Here is a 20,529-nt window from a genome sequence, read left to right as displayed (position 1 = left end):
TACATTCTGATGTGACCCTCAACATGTGTTGTCTATATATCTGTTTCTAGCTGACGAGTTAAGGTTACAGGGGTCCAACTATACGTGACTACACCTGATTTACACTTTACACTTTCATGTGTATTTCTCTAGAAACTAAAGTGAATAGTATCTGCACTTTTTCCTGAGGAGGGAATGTATTATCTGTATGTTTTGGTAGTTTGTCCTGATGATAGCTAGCTCAGGCTTTTGTGTGTGCGTTGGATGTACTGTGCAGGTCTTGTATAGGAGCTATGGGACACTTCGGCATGCAACAACTGACCCGAAGACGCCTTTCTCCGACCTCCGAGGTCACCGCAGACCTAAATCTAGGAATCATGCGACAACTATATTGACTATTTATCCATGTGTGGAAATTTGCTTAGACTATATGTGTTCTTAGCCAATCAGAAACTGCAACCTGAAGCAAGGTTCAAGGTGTTCAAGCCCTAAGGTAGCTTAGACCTTGGTGTAGGGCCTACGAACTTCTGTGTGAGTCTTGAAGCTGACTTCTGCTGATGAAACTGCAAACTATCTTCAGTAAAACGTTTCTTCAATTTATTATAATTATAATTATATAAAACATCTGGTCCTGAACTGTTACCCCCTAACATTATTATTCAGTTTAATGATTGTTGAAATAACAAATTGATAGATGATATATAATCCTATAAAATAACAAATATATGATAGTCTCAAACATGATCATTCATACTTTATAAGAAATGTCTTAAGTGTAGTCACAAGACATACTGTTAGATTTCAAAGCCCTAGCCTAGTGAGTCAGCAAGCAATGCAGTAAAATATTTCATGAACTGTCGCCCCCTCCTGGATGGTCAGTAAGCATTCACAGTGCCAACAGCACGTTTATTGTACATGACCATGTCCAATCTCTAAAAAATTCCCATGGATCAGCTAGTAAGTGAAAAAGCATAAAACTTGATAGTTATTTTCAAATTAACTGTAGCATGCTGTCAAATACCCCAGACAATATGTCATCAGTTTGCAAACGGAAACAGAAAATTCTTCAGATATAATGGGTGTGATGCATGATGATACAGCCCCCTCTATGGGCACATTTAAAACAGCACAACACAACTAGCTGAAATAATGCACAAACAATTAGCAATTTCACCCTGGCTTATACACTACCAAAAAAAAAAAAATTGAATTTTGAAAAAAAAATTCAAAAATTTGGAAAGATTTTTTTATGTTTTTGAAAGAAACCTCTTATGCTTACCAAAGCTCAATCTATTTGATCAAAAACAGTAATATTGTGAAATATTATTACAATTTAAAATTACTGTTTTCTATTTGAGTACATTTTAAAATGTAATTTTTAGCAGTCATTACAGTGTCACATGATCCTTCAGAATTCATTCTAATATGCTGATTTGCTTCTCAAGTAACATTTCTTATTATTATCCATCAATCTTCTTCTGCTTATCCGGGGCCGGGTCGTGGGGGCAGCAGTCTAAGCAGAGACATCCACACTTCCCTCTCCCTAGACACTTCCTCCAGCTCTTCTGGGGGAATACCAAGGTGTTCCCAGGCCAGCCGGGAGACATAATCCCCCTAGCGTGTCCTAGGTCTTCCCCGGGGTCTCCTCCCGGTGGGAGGAGCAGCGGCTTTACTCTGAGCTCCTCCCGAGTGACCGAGCTCCTCACCCTATCTCTAAGGGAGCGCCCAGCCACCCTGCGGAGAAAGCTCATTTCAGCCGCCTGTATCTGGGATCTTGTCCTTTCGGTCATGACCCACAGCTCATGACCATAGGTGAGTGTAGGAACGTAGATCGACCGGTAAATCGAGAGCTTCGCCTTGCAGCTCAGCTCCTTCTTCACCACGACAGACTGGAACATCGACCGCATTACTGTTGAAGCTGCACCGATCCGTCTGTCGATCACCCGTTCCATCCTTCCCTCACTCATGAACAAGACCCCAAGATACTTGAACTCCTCCACTTGAGGCAGGAACTCTCCACCAACCTGAAGCGAGCAAGCCACCCTTTTCTGACTGAGAACCATGGTCTTGTACTTGGAGGTGCTAATTCTTATCCCAGCCGCTTCACCCTCGTTGCAAACTGTCCCAGTGCAAGCTGAAGCTGGTCCTGGTCTGATGAGGCCAACATGACAACATCATCCGCAAAAAGCAGAGACGAAATCGTGTGGTCCCCAACCCGGAAACCCTCCGGCCCCTGGCTGCGCTTAGAAATTCTGCCCATAAAAATTATGAACAGAACCGGTGACATAGGGCAGCCCTGCCGGAGTCCAACATGCACCGGGAACAAGTCTGACTTACTGCCGGCAATGCGAACCACAGGGTGTCGTACAGGGACCGGACAGCCCTTAACAGAGGGCCCCGGACCCCATACTCCCAGAGCACCCTCCACAGGACGCCACAAGGGACACAGTCGAATGCCTTCTCCAAATCCACAAAGCACATGTGGATTGGTTGGGCAAACTCCCATGAACCCTCCAGCCCCCTGGAGAGGGTACAGAGCTGGCCCAGTGTTCCATGACCGGGACGAAAACCACACAGTTCCTCCTGAACTCAACTATGGGCCGAATTCCCCTCTCCAGTACCCTGGAATAGACTTTCCCAGGGAGGCTGAGAAGTGTGATCGCCCTGTAGTTGGAACACACCCTACGGTCCCCTTTCTTGAAAAGAGGGACCACCACCCCGGTCTGCCAGTCCAGAGGTACTGTCCCTGACCGCCACGCAATGCTACAGAGGCGTGTCAGCCAAGACAGCTCCACAACATCCAGAGATTTGAGGTACTCGGATCTCCGAGGAGCTTCTTAACTAACTTTGTGACTTCAGCTTGGGTGATGGACAAGTCCACCTCTGAGCCCTCAGCCTCTGCTTCCTCAATGGAAGACATGTCCCCTCCCAGGCCCGATTTTGACAGGGGACTTGACCAAACATTGCCAACAGACCCTCACAGTACGTTTGGGTCTGCCGAGACTGTCCAGCTTCCTCCCCCGCCATTGGATCTAACTCACCACCAGGTGGTGATCAGTTGACAGCTCCGCCCCTCTCTTCACCCAAGTGTCCAAGACATATGGCCGGAGGTCGGCTCAAACGACCACAAAGTGGATCATCAACCTCCGGAATAGGGTGTCCTGGTGCCACGTGCACTGATGGACACCCTTATGCTTGAACATGGTGTTCGTTATGGACAAGCTGTGACTAGCACTTTCCAGCTCCCCTCCCAGAGACTCCAAGAGGGCCGGGTACTCTGCACTGCCGTTCGGCCCGTAGGCACACACGACAGTGAGAGACTTGTCCCCGACCCGAAGGCGCAGGGAAGCGACCCTCTCGTTCACCGGGGTGAACTCCAATACATGGTGGCTGAGCTGGGGGGCTATAAGCAAACCCACACCAGCCCACCATCTCACACCATGGGCAACTCCAGAGTGGTAGAGAGTCCAGCCTCTCTCAAGGAGTGTGGTTCCAGAGCCCAAGCTGCGCGTGGAGGTAAGCCCGACTATCTCTAGTCAGTACCTCTCAACCTCCCGCACAAGCTCAGGCTCCTTCCCCGCAAGCAAGGTAACATTCCACGTCCTTAAAGCCAGTTTCCATGTCCAGAGATCGGGTTGTCGAGGCCCTCGCCTTCGACTACTGCCCGATCCCCTATGCACCGGCCCCTTACGGTCCCTCCTGCAGGTGGTGAGCCCACGGGAGGACGGCCCCACATCACTCCTTCGGGCTGAGCCCGGCCAGGCCCCATGGGTGGAGGCCCGGCCAGCAGGCGCTCGCATGCGAGCCCCAACCCCGGGCCTGGCTCCAGGATGGGGCCCCGGCTGCACCATGCCGGGTGACATCTCGGTCCTTGATTGATTGTGTCTCATAATGGGCTTCTGAACCGCTCTTAGCCTGACCCGTCACCTAGGACCTGTTTGCCTTGGGAGACCCTACCAGGGGCATATAGTCCCGGACAACATAGCTCCTAGAATCATTTGGGTACTCAAACCCCTCCACCATGATAAGGTGGCAGTTCAAGGAGGGGCCGACCCTCCCTCCCTCTTATTATTATCAATGATAAAAACAGTTGTGATGCTTAATAGACCCCTTTTCAGTTAGTAAACATGGTGACGTTTTTTTGTGGGCGGAGCTTAGGTGGAGGCAGAACGATCCCTCTGGCCGCTTCACTAACGCTAGTTTGCAAGTTTTGTTAGCTTGTTTTTTAACAGTGACTGGAGAAAATCCGATTTTGTCCTGTCTTTTGTCTTTTGACCCGACTTTTTAAACTCTTCTGATTATTCTTTTCACTCCTCTGTCAGAAATCTTGCGAGGAGCACTGGTCGAGGCAAATTTATGGTGAAATTATTGTCTTTCCACTTCCGTATTATGGCCCCAAAAGTGCTCACTGGACCATTCAGAAGCTTAGAATGGCGCCTATAACCAATGCCATCATTATGTGTTGGAACAATTAGGTTGCGAAGGTCTTGAGACAGCTCTTTGCTTTTACCCATCATGAGATGTGTCTTGTGTGACACCTTGGCAATGACACCTTTTTGTAGGCCATCATTTGGGACTGAACCAGCTGTTATTAATTTCCACTGACAGGGGGCTGGATTGCTTTTTAATTACTGTAAGTTTTCAGCAGTTGTCTTGGCTTTCCATGCCTTTTTGCGCCTCCCTTTCTTCATGTGTTCAATACTTTTTCCCTGTGTCATTTCACATTATTACACATAACTTAATTTCTGAACTTATTTTTGTTTGTTTCTTTGTATGTATGGCTTACTTGGGTTGTTACCAACATCTGGTGAAAATTTCATGTCAATAGCACCTTTGGATATATATTTACTGAGAAAAATTATGACGTGTTCAATACTTATTTCCCCCGCTGTAAATCTTTAGATGCCTATAACTATGTGCTGAATGGTCATGTAAAGACTTGTGTGGTACGATCCGCAGTTCTGCCTAGCCAGCGCCAAGAAGACGACAATGTAAAGAGTGACATTACGGTGCAATTTTAATGATATGAATATTTTCTAGAAATAAAAATTCCAGATACAGCATACTCATTTTTCATCGATTATTGCACCCAACAACACAACAAGATGACATTTAATAATAAAAATAATAATTTAAGCTCCTTATTATGTAGCCAAATCTGTGCTGGTTTGTATTGGCCGCCTCCAGTTTTCCCTTTGTTTTGCCTCCAGCTAGCGCTGTGACGTAATTGTGACGTCGCCGCAAAAGGGGTCTATACATTTGTGGAAACAGTAATACTTTTTTTCAGGATTCTTTTATAATTAGAAACATCAAAAGAACAGCATTTAAACAGCAGAAAATATAAATAATTTGTAACATTATAAATGGCACTTGTGATCAGTTTAATATGTTATTTCTTTTAAAAAATCTTTCTGACCCCAAACTTTTAAATGCTAGTGTGTACACCTATGACGTGTGTGTCTAACATATCTGTTGGAGTTACCTGCTCTAGAGTGTTTAGTTGGACATGTTTGAGCTCCCAGTAGCAACGCATTCTTTCTACTCGTTCAAGGTGCCCAAAAACGGCAAGTTGACCCACATCAAGCTCCTTGACATGTGATTCCTCCCCCATGGCTCTGTTGTTAAGAAATGCAGTGCATGGGCAGTGGTGGTTTAATTGGACCTAACACCCCTCCTCTTCCTGTCGGCAGTAAACTTGGTTTTGTCTTCTGAGCTGAAAATAGTAGAAGAGAAAAAAGTAACATTTTTGAAATAAAAAAAAGTAACAAATCAGTCAGGGGGGAGTCGGGTGGTACATGTTAATTTTAGTAGCCGAAGCAGAAGAAGTAGGTCATCAGTGTACTTTTTGCAATGCAATGCAGCGCCAAGCGTGACGCAAGTGTTTTTTTGCTAGTAGTTTCAGCCTGACGCAGTTATCATTTTCATGTCCTGCGCCACGTTGTTTAAAGGGCACCTATTATGCCCCTTTTCACAAGATGTAAAATAAGTCTCTGATGTCCCCAGAGTGTGTATGTGAAGTTTTAGCTCAAAATACCCAACAGATAATTTTTTACAGCATGTTTAAATTGTCACATTTTGGGGCTCAGAGAAACACATCGTTTTATTGTGTATCCCTTTAAATGCAAATGAGCTGTTGCTGTCGCACAGAGGGCGGAGCTTCACGAGCTTCATCTCACAGGATGATAAATATCAAAACAGAAACTCTCAGTGCCCATAGAATCAGAGAATATATGCTGTATGGAGATAGAACAGGTATATTTTAGTTTAATTACTGTTATAACGTATTTTTCACCTGCTTTTATCCTCTATTATAAGCCTGCTGTAGCGGACCCCTTCCGAACGATGGCCAAAAATATACTGATGATTTCAATGAAGTTTATTGTACATCACACAAATGATGAAGCGTTAGTTTTTCTCCAGAAAATCACTGTAAGAGCTGAATAAACACAGTATGAGAAGTGTGCATTAAAGTCTTATCCATAACCTCTCTCTCTAACGTTATCCCTTTCATTATCATCAACATACACAGCGAAGTACACAAAACACTTGTTACAACTAACAGTAAACAAATATATACACACCTTTTCAGTGGGTGCTTAATAAATTGGGAAACTTAAAATGACTCGATGAGCTGTCATAAAGTGCGTGCTCTCACTTTCCTATGGCTATCCTTATTACACACACAGGGACATTCACTACATTACACTACATCCTTATGCATCGCTTTCTGCCAGGAATTTGACGTGCTTTTCCCAAATCACGGAAGTGACCTCGACGTCCGGGTTAGCAGTAGCATGATCCATCAGGCAAGTGTTATTTAAATAAACTCCTGATGTACTTACAAACTTTCCAATGCCCCGTTTTATGAGTACAGAACCTATTTGTGCTACTGTATAAGTTTGGTACCATTCTGGACATTATTAGTGGGGTAATTTACGAGATGCATCCTTGGATCCGTTAGCACCTGCACTAAGCCATTCGGCTGATATCTCTAAATAAGCTCTAACTTTAATAATGTTCGACCAAGGGAAAAAAGGCTTCTGGGGGGTGTTTGGCTCGAGGTCATGGTGCAAAGGACCCTAGGTTGATTTTACTCCGAACCATCCCTTTAATGCTGAGAAGGACACTAGCCTACAAGCCTTAGAAGGATTAAACTAGGAATGCAGCCTTACATTTGAGAAACACCCATTTGTTTTGTTGGTTAATTAAGTGCATCATTCGGGTATTTAAAGTGCACTTTTTCTATATGGAATTTTCAGTGTGAACACACTCACACTACTACAAAACGGCATAGTGCATAAGCACTTGAATTGGGACGCACCTATGTGTCTGGCTTCCGTCATTCGTTATGACATTGTTATGCTTCTATTGCAAACAGCTATTTCTTACCATACTGTTTTTAATGTATTGTTGAAATTATAAACACACTGCTTTGTTACGCAAATGGTTTTACTGTTTCATGCACTTTGTTATTATTTTAGTTATTTATTTATCTATATAGTGGCTAATGAATCGGAAGTCTCACACGTTCACAGAAAATAGCTTACTTCCACATTGCAAAATAATAAGGTGGATATATTAATAGTCCAATAATCTAAGCATCTTTATTTAGACATAAAGGAAGAAAGTCTGTTGTTTTTCTGGATTTCATTACACTCAAGAACAGATTGGTAAATGTGTCATGTTATGTATATGTATGAGTTCATGGTTTTGTGTTTTGGGTAAGTGAGCGGGTGCAGGTCAGTGCTGACATCTGGGATGGGTAATGTTTAGGGTGAGCAGCTATAAGCAGCTTTATGGGGGTCAGGTGGTCATTTTGCGCATTTGGCCCAGGTGGTGATCCTTATTTTGAAAGACGTTTGTCCATACTGCATTTGAACAATGCATAGTTCAAATAATTATCATCAATTATTATGTCTTGTTTAAAGGTAAGTACTTTTACAATGTGACAAAAAGTAAATAAATACTGTGACTCCAAAAGACTCTCTTCACATAACTCAATTTATGCACTATATCTGTCACCAATGATCCAAGCTGCATTTAGATATCAGCTCTAGCTCAACATACTCTGATAGGAACTAAGCGTGTTGTTCTGTTTCCAAGGGATCAGTTGAGATGCCATTCTGTGCATAGCATGTTGATCCATCTGCATGCCCTAGTGTAACAGAAAGTCATAGAGTGGAGTGATTCCCCTGGGTCTGGGACACCCTAACAACAAGAAAAAACGCTCTATTTTCAAACCAGACACAAGCCTCAATCAGCTCTGGCGCCTGTGGTCAAGCATTATTCCCTAGAATGAAATAAGAATGCTGGTTCTGACTGTGTCCTCTCTATTAGTATGGGATACCTTATGTCACACTGTATTTTAGGTTCACTTTAGGTCTCTTTCCATAATACTTTGATATGGAGTCAAACAAATCCTATAAAAACTCCTATGATTTGGATTTGTTCTAAAAAACAAGTATTGCTGACTTAAACTAAAACATTCAGTATATATATATTTTCTTTTTTCCCCCAGTTATGTTCATAGTGGACAATTTTGTTGGTGTTTTGTCCTGTACAGAGCAATGAGTGCGTGACTATGTACTGTGGTCTTAGCCTTGCTTTCATATTCTCTGGTGCAGTGTTACAGAGTCTCAATTAAAGGGCTTTGAACGGCTTAGTGATGAAAGGCAAACTCTTTGACTCTCTGTCAGAACATACCGAGATACTAACCAAACAAAATAATATGTTTGTGCAAGCATTTATCATTTGTATAATATTACGTTGTTATTTTTGTTTGTTTATCTCATTAAATAGTGATGTAGGGTAGGCTATTTTATGGAAATAGTACTGAAAAAACTATACTCTCTGAAAGATATCACTGAAATAACTGTCCTGAGATATCACGCCAATCATAGCCCTATCTTTTGTGAACAGTAAAATAACAAGTGATCAGATTCATTGTGATCAAGCCATTCAGGTTTTTGAGATGCTTTCTGCCTGGCAGTCCATTAACTGAGAGTGTGATAGTGTATTTCAGTGGTTTTCAATTTTTTTTGGTCACGCCCCCTTTAAAAATTTTTTTTTTTTTTTTTTAACTAAAAATTATAAAAACGGAAAGATTTTTTAAATTGACAAATGTGCAATGAAAAACACCTGAAATAGTTTAAAGGTAGGCCTACAATATGTAAGATTTCTGTAATAAAATATTCAAAAACCACTTGCACAGTGTGATATATTTCATGCAAATTTGTAAATCCAGAGAAATTCCAGTTTTAAATAATGGCTTGTCCCTTGTCATTGTCGCATATCAATCACGTAATATCTGTGCTATCCTCGGTTTCCGCTTGTAGAAATCATAGTTATAATACACTCATTAGCGGCCGTTTCAATGGGCCGTTATAGGCCTACGTAAGCTGCTAATGAGCAATCTATACATATCTATGATACAATATTGCACAGGCCGCTGTTGTGTCATTCAGTCATCATGGTTCACGATTATTAAAACGAAATAAAGGTACGAAATAAAAAAATTGGATCAATATCGGTGTGGCGTTTTCGAGATGGAGAGAGCTTCACGACAAACTTGGACTTGACAGAGACTCTGCTCTCGCATGTGTTTTAATAGACAGGTAAACAAATATATATTATTTATTGTAGACATACAGTTATATTGAACTTTCTTTGTGCTTCAGTAATGCTTTTAATCAAGTCTGGTGACTGTTGACCAAGTATATGGCAGTGAAATTTAATACAGTAGCATTAACCCACCAAATCATTCGACAAATTGTCACATATTATAGAAACAGGCTAAAAAAAAAAATGTATTATCTGATATATAATTTATATGATTCGTGAATTCCATATATCTATGGATGAAAACGACATCTCCCATCGTTCCACTCTCCTTCATAGTCATCAAGCTTCGCCTTTGTTATTGTTTTGAAAATGCGACCTCTGGCGCAAAAAAGTTACAGATTATACCTTTAACTTTGTAATGTTGTTGAATCATTGAAAAATATAGCAGTAAGAGAGAATCAGAACATAACTTAAATGTAAATAAACAAAAATAAATAAATATTTCAGTGATGCTTTGGATGAAAAATATATACTCAGTGGCTACACTAAGCTCTTTAGACAGCGCCTCAACAAACGGAAACGGTCCTGTGTGCGTTCATGGCAGTTTGCAGTGCGAGCTTCCTGTCACATAATGACATGCGCGGGAGCTCAAACGTTTAGAACCTGTGAAAAGTCAATCTTCCAGATTGAGATCAGGCATTTATATAGGTTGTTGCATTCAGTATAAGCACAAGTAGGCCTAAGTACGATTTTAATGAACAACACAACACACGCGTCCGTCCTCCGTCTCTGTTGTAAACAAACACACCGTCAGCACGTGTGAGTTGACGGTGTGTTTGTTTACAACAGAGACGGGGCGAAACGATAAAGCGAAACGATCGGTTTGTGCAAGAAACTGAACATTAGTTATAACAACATTATTACCTGTAATCCATAGTCTCGGAAAACGGTCCTGAGCTTGCTGTGCGCTCAGGACCGTTTTCCGAGACTATGGATTACAGGTAATAATGTTGTTATAACTAATGTTCAGCTTCTTGCACAAACCGATCGTTTCGCTTCAAAAGACCTCAATGTAGGCTATTGTCAAGAGCCACGGTATTAATTTTGTTTTGCCTGTAGGTTGTAGCATGTTTTTTTGACTCTCAACATGACAGTATTGACTTGCATTATAGCCTACAAATCACCATCAGCTAAAAACTTATTTAGTGTTCAACTGAAGAAGAAAAAATGACATAACGTTACATCTTGGATGGCCTGAGGGTGGATAAATTAACAGCAAATTTCGTTTTTGGGTGAACTATCCATTTAAGTTATTTTTTTATTCATCAAATTACATCTCTATAGGGAATGGTCCTAAATTAGATAGGCCTACTAAATTAAATTGTCGTGTTTGTTAAACAGATTAGATATGATTCTAGAGTTAGGATGTTCTTTTGATATGGTCCCTATGAGAATATATCATTACATTAACCCCCACCCAGCCAAGAACTCAGTGAGATTTTGGCAGGGTGTTTCTTGGAACATTGCTTCTTTGACGTCACTTCTTCTTAATTATTTTTGACTGACAGTTTTCACTTGATAACATATGTTAGGGGAAACATTTGAGTTTTGAAGCCAGGGCTTGTTTCTTTAAAGCTTTGCTTCCATACACCAAGATCAATAGACGTAACTACAGCACAAATAAAGGATATTTCACATTGGGTTTTTATCTATGTTGGTCAGGAACCTGTAATATTCTTAGTAAATTCAGAAGAAATGTCTTGATGTCTGTTGTAAAATGACAATAAATATGATGACTATAAAGTTTGTGGAGCCATTTTGTCCTCATACTCAGACGGACCAGGGAACATTTAATCTCAGATCTTGTATCAGCACCATCACTTTTGCAGCTGCCTCATGGTAATAACCGTGCAGTGTAAAATTGCACATACTACAATGCACTTTCCACTTACACCAATAGATTAAACACAAACATTTATTGACACAAATGCATCTTGATAGTTCATTAGGCATGCTAAATGTACAGGCTTGTTAATGCAACATTACAGCAGCTGTTCATTCAATTAAAGCATATTTAATTACAGTATTGTTGCATATTTAGAATATCACACTGATACCATACAAAATGTCATTTGTTTTCCACTTACATTCGATGAGGCGGTCAACAAGTCGCTCCCAAGTCACAAGTCGGCTTTTCCTTTTTTCTTCCTTTTGTTGTAAAACACATTCTATGTACTCTATATCAAGGATGTTTATCCATAAATCTGTGGACAGCATAAAACATGGTGTCTTGTCTCCATAGTATACACTGTATAAGTGGCACACAGTCAAATAAGGAAGGAGAGAGAGTCTGTGGGATGTGGAAACGGGTCAACAAAGTCAGAGACAAGTCAAAGTGTAAATGTGAGGTGGGGGTGGAGGGGTGTGGGGTGTAACAGAAGGGCAGAGAGTGGGAAGGGGGTTAAACGTTATTGTAGAGGGTGTGGAATTTCAGTGCCATGTGTTCCCCTTTCCTGTGTGTGCTTGTGCAGTGCATGGGTAAGGGCAATTTCATGACCGTGAAAGCCAACAAACCCAAACAAAGAGCAAAATCTTAGAGTAAAGATATCCGGTATACTTATTTTAAAAAACACACCAATTCATAAAGAAATACCCCATAAATTCTTACATTTTGATTCATCAAATAGCATGAGGATGGTGAAAGAATTTACTGACGAGAAGTAAAGTCAGTGACTTGTTTGAGTATTTGTAAGTAGCCTATTAACTGAAATGTTTAATGGCAATAATATTTTCCTACACTGCATTTAGAGAAAATTCAGTCTAAAGCACCTGCTCCCTAGCTTTGTGAAGTCTAATAAACCTTTGTCTTGTCGCTCATATTATTTATAGCCTTCAGCTGTGATTGAAACGTCAGTGAGAAACCACCTAATGGACTATATGGCCACGACCTGCAGTTAAATTAGGTTATCGGTTAATCCTGTTCTGTACACACAAAGTTCAGTAGTTTACCAGAGTGCATTAAGCTACAAAAAATCGACACAGTGTGTACGGAACCGAGCTAGTTAATGACGTACGACGAGATTTATGAGAGATGCATCTCTGATGAACGTTAAAATACTTGTATTTAACGTGCATCAGAGATGTGTCTCTCGTCTGTGCAGTGCAAGAAGAAATCACAGGGAAAGTAGCACACGAGCCTTGACTCATTCGTTTTGCCAGATCTTGCAAGCAAATCAGCAAACATGGAACGATAATTCATTCCCCCATTTAAATGCGGTTGTCACTCCTGAAACTTAACAGTGTGTACGTGGCTTAAGACTTATGTGTGCACTTTTTTTTCCCAAAAATGCTTGTTTTAATAATGCTGTTCAAGGTTTAACACCCGTGGCCAAATTTAGGCAATATGGCAAATCCACATCTGCAGATAAATAATAATTTTGAGAATGGAAAATCTAGTGCAATGAAAAGGGACAGAAGCACTATGTCAAATTCTGTTCTCCTTGGCTTATTTAAGACAGTTGATGATATCTACTTACTTGGTGTTCGTGGTTAAAGCTATAAAGATTCCTTTATTGTGTTGGAATATAGGTTAGCTATGCTATGAGCTTGCACTTGTGCTGTTGTATATGATGGATTGTGCTCTCATTGAAAATAGCACGATCAAAGCCAAACTGCAGCTGCTCGTGTCCTTTCATAAACCTGTATGAGCATGTAAGGCATTTAAAAAGGTTCTAAAGTTTCACAGTCACATGCTTTTGTAAACATAACAGAAAACTAAAAATATTGAATTTAGATTTACATTATGTATAATTTGATTATTTATGATTTAATAATTATTATTATAATTGCAACATCATCTCTTCAGTTGTTTTGGGAATGGGGTCAAGGAAAGTGCATGTGTCATGGTGTATCTCTGTCTGTCTGTGTGTTGGTGGGGTAAGTGTTTCAGTACATTTGCAGATGTTTGGTACACTTAGGAAGCTGATGTGTATGTTTGTGCCTGCCTGTCCGTCAACCACTGAGCAATGTTACATACAGTATTTTCATGGCCAACCATTCCCCCCCCCCCCCCCCCCCCCACTTCCAGGGAGCCAAATTATACCCTTTAGTCCCTCCTGACTAAATCTCTCTCCTCTCACATGTATATAGCCTACCCATTTAGTTAGCTATCTAAATGAGGACATACCGTAGATTGCTATTGTTTTATATGAAGCTTATTATTACATATGAATCATTTTCCAAAGCTTAACTCTAGCAGAAAATATTTTGTATCATCAGAGAAAAAACATTATTTGCTTTATGAATCAGTTTTCTAATTGGGGATGCCCCCAAAGGGAGGTTGTCATATTTAGCTGACTTCTGAGGACACACTATATGGCTAATTAATGCCAAACACACACACACACGCACGCACGCACGCACGCACACACACACACACACACACACACACACACACACACACACACACACACACACACACACACACATGTTGTGTTTTCTAACACTACCCCTAAACCTTTCAAAAAACATCACTTAGTATGATTTATAAGCTGTTTTCCTCATTGGGACCAGGATTTTGAATATTGCCATCTTTGTGTGGACATTTTGTCCCCATAATAGGGTTTACCAGGCCACACACACTCACACACATACACACACTCTGGAGAAAGTATGCATGCAGTGTGAGGTGTGGAAACAGCAAACCATGGTGCTGACAAGATGAGTTTTATTTAAACCTCATTCTGACGTCCAAGTAAGTGCTGCTGTCTGTGTGTAATTCAAGAGCAGCAATGGTTTGTGTTTGTATGTGTGTGTGTGTGTGTGTGTATGTTTGTGAGTGAGTGATTGTCTGCCTGCGTTCAAAACATCTACAGTGGTTGGATGAAACTGAATGAAACGGAAACACCTGTTTTTAGAAGACAATACTTTATTACTATGGTGAAGGGCCTCCTTTTGCAGCCAATACAGCATCAATTCGCCTTGGGAATGACAGTCCTTAACAGTGGCCAGAAGGATTCTGAAGCATTCCTATTCCAGAACAATGGTCAGGTCACTATGTGATGCTGGTGGAGGAGAACATTTTCTGACTCACTCCTCAAAAATACCCCAAAGTGGTTAATCTTTTTTTTTAGATCTTGTTTCTGTGCAAGCCATGGGACATGTTCAACTGTTACAAGTCTTGCTGTGTGTATTGGTGCATTATCATGCTGATACACAGCACCCCCTTTAGGGTACAATGTTTGAACCATTAGGTGCACATGGTCAAAATAGTTCTTTGGCAGTTGAAGTGGCTATCAAGCACAATAGGGAATGTCATGATATTGCAGCCCAAACCATCACTGATCCCCCGTGCTTTCACTCTGAGCAGCAACAGTGCGAGTGTTAAGCCTCTTTGGTGCTTCTCCACACCAAAACACTGACCATGAATATTGACTCTGTGGAGCTCCTGATTAACTGTTTTGGTGGAAACAGCAGAGCCAAAGTGCGCATTTAATTCTGCAGTGAGTTGGGCAGCTGTGGTTTGTTTTATGGATACAATCCGGGTTAGTACCTGGACATCCCTTTCAGACGGCTTCCTCTTATACATCAACAGTTACACCTGTTGTATGTGGTTCGTTGTACATGTTGGTATGCCGACATTACCTTGTGTGAGTGGCCACTGGAGGCCGCTAGAGGTAATGCATTCACAGTCAGGTCATTCATATGTGTTTGAGGCTGTGAGCCCTTCAGGAACCTGTATATCAACAGTTTGTTCTCATCTGATTTCTCTCATCTCAGAAACTCAGGGACATAAGTTAATTCAGGTTGTGGAATCCTGGTGCTGTTCACTCTCACGTGATCAATAGTGAGGCAGCGTTCTGACGTAGAACCTAGAAGTTCTGCGCTGCTTACACTACGTCAACAGCATAGGAGAATTAAGTGGAAGAGAAGAGATTGTGGGGGGCGGTGCCGTGGTGGGCAAGTGTTGTAATCTGTGTTTTGGCTGAGCATCGGTAACACTGGTAACACCAGCAACACTGACTACCGCAGCAAGCCTAATCCCTTGTAATTTATTTTCCTACACTGTAGGCTAATTTATGTGCTGCTGTTGAGTCCTCAAGCATTCTGTGCAGTGTGCACCCAATTCACTACTTTGCATATTAAATATGTAGGCTATATATTTAAATTACAGTACTCCGTCTACTCAGCTCTTAAAAATAATTATTGTTCACAATCAAAGGGTTTTCAGCTGTTTTGTTAAGTAGACTGTATAATTGCTGAATAATGTAGGTTAAGATAAAAAAATTATAGAAATTAATAGTTTAATTCAGCAAGGTCGCATTAAATTGATCAAAAGTGAAATTTCTATTTCAACTAATTGCTGTTCTTTTGAACTTTTTCTATTTATCTATAAAAAAAATAAATTAAAATAAAAACATTCAGCAGCACAATGGTTTTCAATATTGATAATAATAAGAAATGTTTCAGCATATTAGAATGGTTTCTGAAGGACACATTATCACTGTTTTTACTGTTTATATATAGGCATATATAAATAAATGCAGCTTTGAGCTGAGATGATACTTCTTTCAAAAACATAGTCTTACTGATCCCAAACTATTCTGAGACCCCTTTAAAGGCTGGTTTGAAGGTAAAGACTTCTATTAAGGGTATATGTTTAGGGTAAGGGTTCGGGTTTGGCAGTTAGTTAGGTATGGGTTAGGGTAAGGAGATAGTATTGTGTCAATGAATGTTGATCTACAAAAAGAGATCTACAAGAATGTCTCTGTGTGTGTGTGTGTGTGTGTGTAAGCTATAGGTCCAACCTTAAGTTAACAGAGCAATGTCCAATTTTCAGTTGCTCAATCTGTAGGCTACTTAATGTGCATTAACAGTGAGGTCAACTCTTTCATTCATAATTCCTTATCCTGCCAAATGATTGGTGTTATCTCTTAAGGTAGAAACCTTGGGTATCCTGAATAAATCAATAGTCTATGCCCAATAGATCAATAAAAAACAAAGAACCATATTGATAGGCTGAAAAACACTAGACGGAAGAAGCATTTCTGACTAACACAGCTATTGTGAGAGGCCTTTGACGGTTTAATTGCGCAGAACCTCTGATCCAACTGTGTGACTCAGCCTTTATGCACAAAGTCCAACTGATTAGTCCAGAGCATTCACATAGTCACATTCATTGAATGCATCTGCGTTGTGTTGCTGACAAAACATAAAGTCTATCTCCTATTGTCCACTCTCTCACTCGCTCTCGCTCTCTTTCTGTCTCTCTCCAAAGAAAGCACACAACCATTCCAAAAAATGTTTTATTTAATTTTGAAATTGGCTGTAAATCATGCAGTAAAATAAGGGAAGCATATGAAAAGGCAATAAAAGGGCGGGTGAGTGTGAGACTGACTCACCTGTTATGTCTAACTTCTGCAGTTTGCTTCTCTAGTTTTTTTTTTTTTTTTTCGCTCATTATGGGCGTTGCTGATCATTTATATCGCATGACTGTAGGGCAGGTTTCTCTCTCACACAGACGTACGTTTGGGACAAGCATCTTTCATTAAATGTAAGTAATAGGCTACTTAATCAATACACATATGTGTGTCTAAAAAATGGCGCACAGAACTGCAGTTTTGTTTCCCATAATGAACACTAATGTAGGCTACTACTTCCGCGTTTCCCTGACAGGTTGTCTGACTCGTAGGCTAATTGTTTTGTCAGAAGCGCTATTGTAACGATGGGATAAATTATGGTGCTATCATAATACTTGGGCTCTTTTTGCAGTATCATCATCAGTCATGGAGGGTGTCGCTCGTGCTAACAGTCTCTTCGCTCTGGATCTCTATCGGGCTCTGAGCGCGAGCAACGCCGAGGGAAACATGTTTTTTTCCCCATTGAGCATCAGCGCAGCGCTCAGCATGGTTTACTTAGGAGCCCGAGGAGACACATCTAAAGAAATGGCAAAGGTATGATGTATAGGCGGCAGGAGACCAAGCAAGGGCTGTGAGGGTTTCCAATAAATTTTTGTAATTGTGAATCTCAAAGTTACGCAGGAAAAGTTTTAAACTGCCGTAATGTTTTCTCAACCCTAATTAAAACTAATTTATTAATGAAAGCATTCTCAAATCATTTTTAAAATAATTCTCAGGCTCTATGAAAATGAAATGTATCCCCCCTCCCCGCCCCCCCACCCCACTACAAGTTATTATGCAAAATCGGTGACTGGAAAATCCTGCTTGAAAACAAAACACAACCCAAAACAAGAAAGAGAAAAACAACCCTATGATTGAAAAAATGGGGTGAGGCCCATATGTCATAAGATTAAACACTGTTTGAGCTTAGTAGAGAGATGCATTTATCACATTCAAACAATGGCACACAGTTATGCAATGGTTACCCAGTGAGTTACCCAGAGGGGGAGGGGGGGGGGATACATTTCATTCTCATAGAGCCTGAGGATTATTTTAAAAATGATTTGAGAATGCTTTCATTAATAAATTAGTTTTAATTAGAGTTGAGAAAACATTACGGCAGTTTAAATTTTTTCCTGTGTAACTTTTGAGTTTCTTTGAATTATCATTATTCTTCCTGACATTTCAGTTCATCAATCATGCGGCCATCTCATTACAATTTCCAAAGCAAACAGTGCTCTCTTTCAGAATAACCTATTGTCATTTGTCAGTTTAAATGAGTTCAGTTCCCTACTATAAGCTAATAAATTCATGATAGAAGTATTTGGTAAGAAGTCACTGCAGTTACATATTGACTGCATATTAGAAAATGGCAATGTTCTTTGCATGAACACACACAGCAGTGTCTATGCTGACTGAATACATTGTCATTAAGATGTTTTTAGTCTTTTAAAAAGTTGTTGAATATGCTTAGACTGCAATTCACTTCAATACGGAATGCAAAGTATTAACTTTTATAGATTAACTAGATACAGCAGAACATTTTATTGGCCGAAGAGTGCATGCAGATTGTGATACAACCAGTGAGTGACTGACTCAACAGAGAGAGGGAGAGGTGAAGTATGTAAACAAATGTAAACAAATGATAACAGCTGCTCTCTCTCACTCCACCAGTGGCTCTTTTAGAAGAAGCTTGCCTCAAAATACTAAAGAAAAAACAACTAAAATGGACCTAGAATAAAATGTCCCAGATTGTAGCCACAAAGGCCAACTTGTGCCTATCCTCAGCATGTTATATGTATTTGATTTAATTACAGACTCATTTAGATAATACATTCCTGGCTTGACAACGGACCACAAACTTCAATGAAAATTATATGAAATCCTTGATTTAGTTTAATTCCTTTCAATAAATGTGCTCAGAACAGGCTCTTCAGTGCACACTCGTAGCTTAGTCTTTCCACAGGCATGTTTTTGTTTTATAATCTATAAAAATGATTTCTCTGTGCAGGTTTTGTCCTTCAGTTCTGTGTCTGATGTTCACTCTCATTTTGAGACCCTCACCTCATCGATCAACAGTCCATCAGCCTCCTACATCCTCAAACTGGCCAACCGCCTTTATGGAGAGAAAACCTTCAGCTTCTTACCTGTGAGACCATTCTGCCTTTAACAATGAGACATTTTGAGGCTAAGCCAAGATATTTAACATTATTGTTTAACTTTCTAATCTCAAGGTCTTTCTTGAGGCCTCTTTTTTGCTGAATGTGTTGTCATGTGTCCTGCAGGAGTATTTGGAGTCCACCCTGAAGCTGTACCACGCTGACCTTCAGGCTGTGGACTTCATTGGAGCATCGGACAAGTCAAGACAGCTCATTAACAAATGGGTGGAAGAGCAGACTGAGAGTGAGAAGAACAATTATACAGTTCTATTTTGGATAAAATAATCCGTTTGGACCTGTTGCTAGAAAACCTTTTTAAAAAGTCACAGATGTGAAATCAGAAATACAAACTTGTGTTTTTCAGATAAAATCAGAGATCTTCTCAAACCAGGAATGGTGACTGGAATGACCAGACTAGCTCTGGTTAATGCCATCTACTTCAAAGGGAACTGGCTGCAGAGATTTAATGCTCAAGACACTAGAGAAATGCCATTTAAAATAAACCAGGTGCAATTCTTATTTAACACAGAAACATTTCTGTGCTGAATCAAAATCAAAGTCTGTTTGCAAAATATTGTACAACTGCAGTGGTACGTCCTTAGACTTGATGTACTACATCATACCTACTTGACAGAGAGTCATATTCTTCCTGTTCACTCTTTCATTTGCACATGTATCTATCTTTTATCAGAATGAGAGCCGACCAGTGCAAATGATGAACCAGAAGAAAAAGTTCCCCTTCAACTACATCTATGAGCACCGCTTGCAAGTGCTGGAGTTGCCATACGTGAAGGAGGAGCTCAGCATGTTGATCCTTCTTCCTGAGGAAACTCAGGATGGCTCTGACCCTCTTCTGAAGGTTGGCTAAATGTTTTTGTACTGATCTTCTTGATTATATTTGGTATCGTGTTTGTTCAGAGACTCAACAGTATTACTTTGTGTGTTTGACAGCTGGAGAGTGAGTTGACCCTTGACAAGCTTCATGAATGGACCAACAGAAACAATATGGACACCCAGACAGATATCATAGTCTATTTGCCAAAGTTCAAACTGGAGGTTGAGAGCTCCTTAGCAGAAACATTGATGGGGATGGGGATGACTTCTGTTTTCCTGGAAGGAAAGGCTGATCTGACAGGCATGAGCAGTCAGGGTGGCCTCTTCATTTCAGCGGTGGCCCATAAGGCATTTGTTGATGTGAATGAAGAAGGCACAGAGGCGGCAGCAGCTACAGCAGCCATTGTGAGCTTCTGTATGCTTCGAGAAGAGCACTTCATGGCAGATCACCCGTTCTTATTCTACATCAGGCACAACCCCACCAACAGCATCCTCTTCTTTGGCAGATTCAGAGGATCATCTTAAATTTGTTATGGTTGTCTTAACACCAAAATATAAACAATAAATACTATTATTAAATAATTCACATATTGTGTGTT

The 20,529-nt window shown here is 40.6% G+C and overlaps 1 protein-coding gene across 2 annotated transcripts; it reads left to right on the top strand.

Annotated features, from left to right (window-relative positions):
* Positions 1-10,505: 10,505 nt before the first annotated feature.
* On the top strand, positions 10,506-20,515 carry LOC307168312 (leukocyte elastase inhibitor-like). 2 transcript variants are annotated; one of them, XM_079888108.1, is made up of 7 exons: positions 10,506-10,541; positions 17,311-17,492; positions 18,949-19,086; positions 19,223-19,340; positions 19,461-19,603; positions 19,788-19,955; positions 20,048-20,515. In XM_079888108.1, the coding sequence occupies exons 2-7, from the start codon at positions 17,325-17,327 to the stop codon at positions 20,453-20,455; spliced, it is 1,143 nt and encodes a 380-aa protein (XP_079744234.1). In that variant the 5' UTR covers positions 10,506-10,541; positions 17,311-17,324; the 3' UTR covers positions 20,456-20,515. The 2 variants fall into 2 exon arrangements, with proteins under 2 accessions (XP_079744234.1, XP_079744233.1); XM_079888107.1 differs by lacking the exon at positions 10,506-10,541 and adding an exon at positions 16,774-17,092.
* Positions 20,516-20,529: the final 14 nt, after the last annotated feature.

This window comes from Squalius cephalus (assembly GCF_949319135.1).
Source record: "Squalius cephalus genome assembly, chromosome: 12".
Lineage (NCBI taxonomy): Eukaryota > Metazoa > Chordata > Actinopteri > Cypriniformes > Leuciscidae > Squalius > Squalius cephalus.
This window is presented reverse-complemented; position numbering and strand designations above follow the sequence as displayed.